This window comes from Panthera leo, chromosome D2 (genome assembly GCF_018350215.1).
Source record: "Panthera leo isolate Ple1 chromosome D2, P.leo_Ple1_pat1.1, whole genome shotgun sequence".
NCBI lineage: Eukaryota > Metazoa > Chordata > Mammalia > Carnivora > Felidae > Panthera > Panthera leo.
The window spans coordinates 8,252,807-8,258,806 of NC_056689.1; the positions used below are offsets into that span (position 1 = coordinate 8,252,807).

Here is a 6,000-nt window from a genome sequence, read left to right on the forward strand (position 1 = left end):
AGCAAAATAAATTGTAGCAAAGAAATTCTAACATAAACTGAGAAGGAATGACAGTCCATTATATTATACTTACATTGAAGAGTCAATGTTAGTTACTCTTACAAAACATTTGCCAAATTAAAAAACCGGTTTTCCCCGTATGACCTGTGTATATAGTGTAGGCAATAAGGAAGTTACATCATTTAGATTATGGATTTGGCCAAATTTTAGAAATCCAGGATTTTGCTTTTTGTTTATTTATTTCTCCATGTCAAGTCATTGAAGTTCCATGAAAACGTGTTTAAAACCTATTCCTAAATTGTAGTGGCTGGAAATGACGTTTTGTGATTTTTATTGACCTAATGGTGGCAACAGGTTCCAGAGCTAGTCATGGGAAAGAAGGCCTGAATCAGAATCAGATAGGGCTGGATTCAAATGTAGCCTTCCCACCTTGACTGGCTCTGTGAACTTCTGCACGTTATTTACTCTTCTTCTTAGCTCAGTCTCCTCATCTGTAAAATGGGGATAATAACAGCACTTGTCCCATGTTGTTGTAAGAGTCGAAGGAGATAATATGTGGGAAGTGGCTCGTTCAGTGCCTGGCACGTTGTCGAGTTGCAGTGAATGGCATCGGCAGCCATTGTCACAGTCATGGTTTATGGTCATGGTCATGGTCATGGTCATGGTCATTTTGATTTCCATAGAGGGGGTAGGGTGGGAGCACCATTCTCCCATGGGAGAGCTGCTATTATCAGAGTAGAAGTGATTCTCTTGGCAGAAATGAGGGGCTCAGGACGCTCGTGGTGTGTGTTGAGCGTGCAAATAAATGGACAGGCTGCGTGATTTGTCTGTCTGACACTCTGTTTGCTTCTCTGCAGCACTAGAGTCCCTCTGAGTGACTCTTGCTTCCTCGCCAAGGCATGGACGGTTCTGCGTAGTGACAGGAGGTTTGCACTGAATCAGATTAACAGGCAGTTAGACCCCCTCTACTCAGACCCTCTCTAAAGATTTGGGTTTTAAAAACCAGGATAATTGCCAGTCTTCTGTTGACCTACGTCTTTATAGACTAAAACCAAGGGTAACTTTTTCCTCGCAGAACACATATCTTCTGTAAATAGATTTCAATGGATTCTACCCTCATTCTATTAATTCTATAAAGTGAAGTGGAAATGAGTTGTAAAATTTTGCATTTCTTTAGCGGACCGTAGTTACGTGGAAAGGCCATGAAGCGATTTTTATCGGCCCATGGCCTTCAGTTAACAATGACAATATTAAAAGAAACAACAACAGCAATAATACGGCAACAAAAACAGCTAATGATTTTGATTCCTTTCCATGCGGTAGGCACTGTTCTAAGAACTTCACATGGATTGTCCCATTTAATTTTAATGTAGCAACCCCATGAAGAAAATGATTATTGTTCTCATTTTACAGCTGGCGAAGTGGGCACGGGGGTTAAGTAATCTTCTCAGTGTCATATAGGCAGGGAGGGTTGGGACCAGGACCGAGGCAGTCCATGCCAGGGACCTCGGTTTCCTGATTAAAATGGTCACTTTCCTTTTTCAAGGGGAATTGGGGTTGACTGTGCATCAGCCATGGCCTGAGCCCACATCAATACAGGTGCATGTATTTTCATACTCAAGTGTGAACCTCTGATTTGTCTCTCCTAAACACACGTTTGTATAGAGCCCCAAACCTGCAAGATACTTCTTTGGGTTTATAACCTCCCCTTCCTTCTTATCATATGGGTATTTACTTGCTGTGAAAGATTAGTTCCAAACCCCTTCAACAACTTGGAGAGTTCCATTCTCCCATTTGTAGGGAATGATGCATCCACGAAAAGATACACAGCAAAATGTGGGAAATTCATTGAAACATTGCTTTTGTGTCCATAGTTTTGCATAAAGTATCTGTGAGTTTCCAATCACAGCTCTGTTCCTGACCAGCTGTGTGACCACGGGCAAGTTACTTAAAGGAGACTTGGGATCCCTGTGTGTAAAATTGAGATAATAATAAAACTATCCCCTAGCTTCATTATCATGATTTAATGAGAATCTCTCTCTCTCTCTCTCTTTTTTTTTTTTTAGTTTTTATACGTACTGTGTTAGCTAACACACACTGTAGTCTTGGCTTCAGGAGTAGATTCCCGTGATTCATCACTTACATAAAACTCCCAGTGCTCATCCCAACAAGTGCCCTCCTCAATGCCCATCACCCACTTTCCCCCCCTCCCCAACCCCCATCCCCTATCAACCATCAACCCTCAGTTTGTTCCATGTGAGTCTCTTATGGTTTGCCTCCCTCTCTGTTTTTATCTTATTTTTCCTTCCCTTACCTTTTGTTCATCTGTCGTGTTTCTCAAATTCCACATATGAGTGAAGTCATGTGATATTTATCTTTCTGTCTTATTTCACTTAGCATAATACATTCTAGTTCCTTCCATGTTGTTGCAAATGGCAAGACTTCATTCTTTTTCATCACCGAGTAGTATTCCATTGTGTGTGTGTGTGTGTGTGTGTGTGTGTGTGTGTGTGTGTCTGAGTGGGTGTACATACCATATATAGAGAGAGACTACTATATATATATAGTATATATATATATTATATATACTATATATATATATATATACTTCCATAAAAGTAGAAATATCTGCCACCTGTAATTTCCTCCCATGGGGCCTCCGTTTTCCACCCTGGTCTCACACGACAGTTCAGCTGCCTGTTCCCCATTCTAGCCCAGCAGGTGCGTGGAGTTGTGTGTGTGTATATATATATATACATATATATACGCGTTAATTTCCGGTTCTGTCTTTTCCAATAAGCAGAAAGTACATGAACACTTCCAAAAGCCTCTTCTGCAAGTCTTGGTCATCCCAAAGATGCACAAAAGGAAGGGTGATGTCAGTGACCCATTTTCTAAAATCCTTATTTAATTAATGATGGATTACTCACTGGAGTTTTCTCTGAGCACGGGCTATGGTCTTGGCTAAGACTCCACTCCTCCAGTGTGATTGTCCTCTTTTCTTTTTATAGACACATCCGACCCAAACTGCGTTCTTGTCCAGTGTTGACCTTCACACTCACTGTTCCTATCAGCTCATGTTGCCAGAGGCCATCGCCATTGTTTGCTCACCGAAGCACAAAGAGTAAGTGCGCCGATCCATGGGGTCCAAGTAAGGCTTTTGCCTGGGGCTGCTGGTGGCGCTTAGATAGGCAGACGCACCGTGCCCTTGGGAAGAAGAGATTGGTGCCAGCCAGCTCCCTTTATACCTGTAGCTCTGCTGTCTCTTCCTTTCTAAGGTCCTTTCCGTAGTAGAATCACTGGCTCTATTTAGTGACGACATTATTCCGGGTCGCCTTGTGAGATCTTACTTCCACTGTATCGTCTCCTGTTGAAAAACAATTTCCAGCCTTAGCTGAATTACCTCCAAAGCCTTTCTAGGTTTGGGAGACAGTGGTTATTGTCGAATGATTATGAGCAGAGGAGTCAGGCAGACTTCGAGTGGAATCCCGGCTCCACACTCACGTGGTGTGTGTCTCGCGGGATACGTGACCGCTCTGAGCCGTGGTCTGTTTATCCTTGACACCTGCCCAGCGGGACTGACGTGAAGAAGCGGCTACGTGGCAGTCGGCGTAAAGGGCTTGGCACAGTGACTGGCACCGTAGCTAGCACTCGACAAGTATTTGCTGTTTCTATAAACAGTATTCACGTTATTAGAAAAAGTAGAAATATCCGCCACCTGTAATTTCCTCCCTCGGGGTGTCAGTTTTCCACTCTGGTCTCACACGACAGTTCAGCTGCCTGTTCCCCATTCTAGCCCAGCAGGTGCATGGAGTTGGCGTTGGCCCCCTGGGGGTTTCTCTCTGGGCCAGTTTTTGCAAAATCGGCTCAAACTATCTCTGTGGACTTCCTGGTTTTGTGGTTTCTGTCTCCGTCCCGTTTTGAGGAAAATGTATCCTGGGGCATTCAAACAAAGCCCCCGGAAAGCCAAATGATCCTTAACTTTTGTACATTTGTTCCCACCCTGGAACAGCACGGGCATCTTCAGGCTGACCAACGCCGGCATGCTCGAGGTTTCCGCCTGTAAAAAGAAGGGCTTTCATCCACACACCAAGGACCCCAGGCTGTTCAGTGTGAGTAGGCTGTGTTGACTATTTTTTTCATGTTTTATTTTTGAGAGAGGGAGGGAGGGAGAGAAACTGTGAGCAGGGGAGGGGCAGAGAGGGAAGGAGACACAGAATCTGAAGCAGGCTCCAGGCTCCGAGCTGTCAGCACAGAGCCCGACGTGGGGCTCAAATTCACGAACCGTGTGATCATGACCTGTGCCGAAGTCAGACGCTCAACCAACTGAGCCACTCGGGCGCCCCTGTGTTGACTATTTTTTACAGATACTTGTTTTTCACCTTTTCCTTTCTTTTTTTAAGGAGAGAAACAGTAGGAGTATGATATGGATAAAACACCGTACTGCTTAGTTTGTTGTTTTCTTATCCCGAAAATTAATCTTTGTAGGTACTTCTGGTTTCTTTGCACTATTAATTTATTTACGAGAGAATGCCAGTATTTCTATAGCAGAGTTGATATGCCTAAAGTTACTTTTCCATTTGTGCATGGAAATAGAGTTTTCCTCAGACTCCTTACAATTAAAGAAAATGATGTTAAATGTCTTATGAATTATTTCTGCTCGATGTGGCCACATTAATTTTTTCATAATGGTTCAATGAAAACTGTAATCGTAATTCTTTTTAAAAAAATTTTTTAATGTTGGTTTACTTTTGAGAGAGAGAGAGAGAGCACGAGCAGGGGAGGGGCAGAGAGAGAGGGAGACAGATTCTGAAGCAGGCTCCAGTCTTTCAGCTGTCAGCACAGAGCCCAGTGCGGGGCTCGAACCCACGAACTGTGAGATCATGACCGGAACCCAAGTCAGACGCTTAACCGACCGTGCCACCCAGGGGCCCCCGTAATCATACCTGCTGATTGGCTTGGATTTAGCCCAAAAGAAATATTATTTGACTCCATCTTTCCTCCTAACTGCTTGCGGGCTGGTTCCCTGGCTGGAAGGTCAGAGAAACATTATTTTGAAGTTAGAATCTACTTAAAATGAAAACTACTTGGCAACCTTCGTAAATCCGTTCGTGCCAGAAATGAATGAACATGATTCTGTCCGTTCTGATCGGGAATCTTTTCAAAATTGGGAACATTTTTATATCAGGGAACTCCTATCCCCTCTCTGACGAGAACCGTGTTAATTAAACCTTATGACGTAAAACCAATTTCTTCTTACCTAGATATGCAAACATGTGTTGGTAAAAGACATAAAAATAACCATGCTGGATCTAAGGTGACGTGTTCTGAAGATTAGTACCGTCAACACCAGACATCTACCCATGGACGTGTGGTTGCCGAATTTTCTTAAGATGTTTCCTGAAGTGACTGATATTTTATATTTATACGTTTTAGATCAGAAAGTTTGATATTTATTGCTCCTGCACATTTTGAAGTTCTCTTTTTGAGTTGCCCTGTCTCCGGAGAGGTCACAGTGCTTTTACGTCGGTACCTGTGAATGTACTCAAATACCATGACCAGATAATAAATCTTGCTGCAAACAACAATATGTCCAGTATTTGTAGAGGTCTCTGCGCATGTTTTCAGATCTTTAGCTGTTTCGCTGTATTCTTTAACTCGCTCCTGAAACATGTGATTCCAAACAAGAAATTTTGAGTGCCAGGCGGTCCGAAGGCAGGCCATCTGGTTCTGCAGTCATTCCCCCCGGCGGAAAAAGATGAGCAGTTTTCACGTGCGAGAAGAAACATGCCCGCAGGCGGTAGAGCCGTCTTTCGTTCAATGTCAGCAAGTCCGGCTCAGAGATCCGTCTGCGGGGGTCCTAATGGACGAGACCAGAACGGTGAGCTCAGGGAGCAGGTGTCCGAGGGCTTGAGGTAGCAGACGATTCACTAACTTGATTTAGGTGACTGAACGCAGAAACGCTTGAGAGAAGAATAGAAAAAAAGAATCAGATTAAAG

General features: G+C 43.5%; 1 protein-coding gene across 3 annotated transcripts in view; it reads left to right on the forward strand.

Annotated features, from left to right (window-relative positions):
- The window catches only part of STAMBPL1 (STAM binding protein like 1), a 46,690-nt gene extending 41,072 nt beyond the window's left edge, over positions 1-5,618 (forward strand). For 2 of the 3 annotated variants that reach the window (XM_042909244.1, XM_042909243.1), the window contains exons 9-11: positions 3,012-3,124; positions 4,013-4,112; positions 5,265-5,618. In XM_042909244.1, coding sequence (XP_042765178.1) covers positions 3,012-3,124; positions 4,013-4,112; positions 5,265-5,321 — 270 coding nt within the window. In that variant the 3' untranslated portion in view covers positions 5,322-5,618. The remainder of the gene's footprint in view (positions 1-3,011; positions 3,125-4,012; positions 4,113-5,264) is intronic. The other variant, XM_042909245.1, reaches the window with a different exon arrangement.
- The last annotated feature ends 382 nt before the right edge of the window (positions 5,619-6,000 follow it).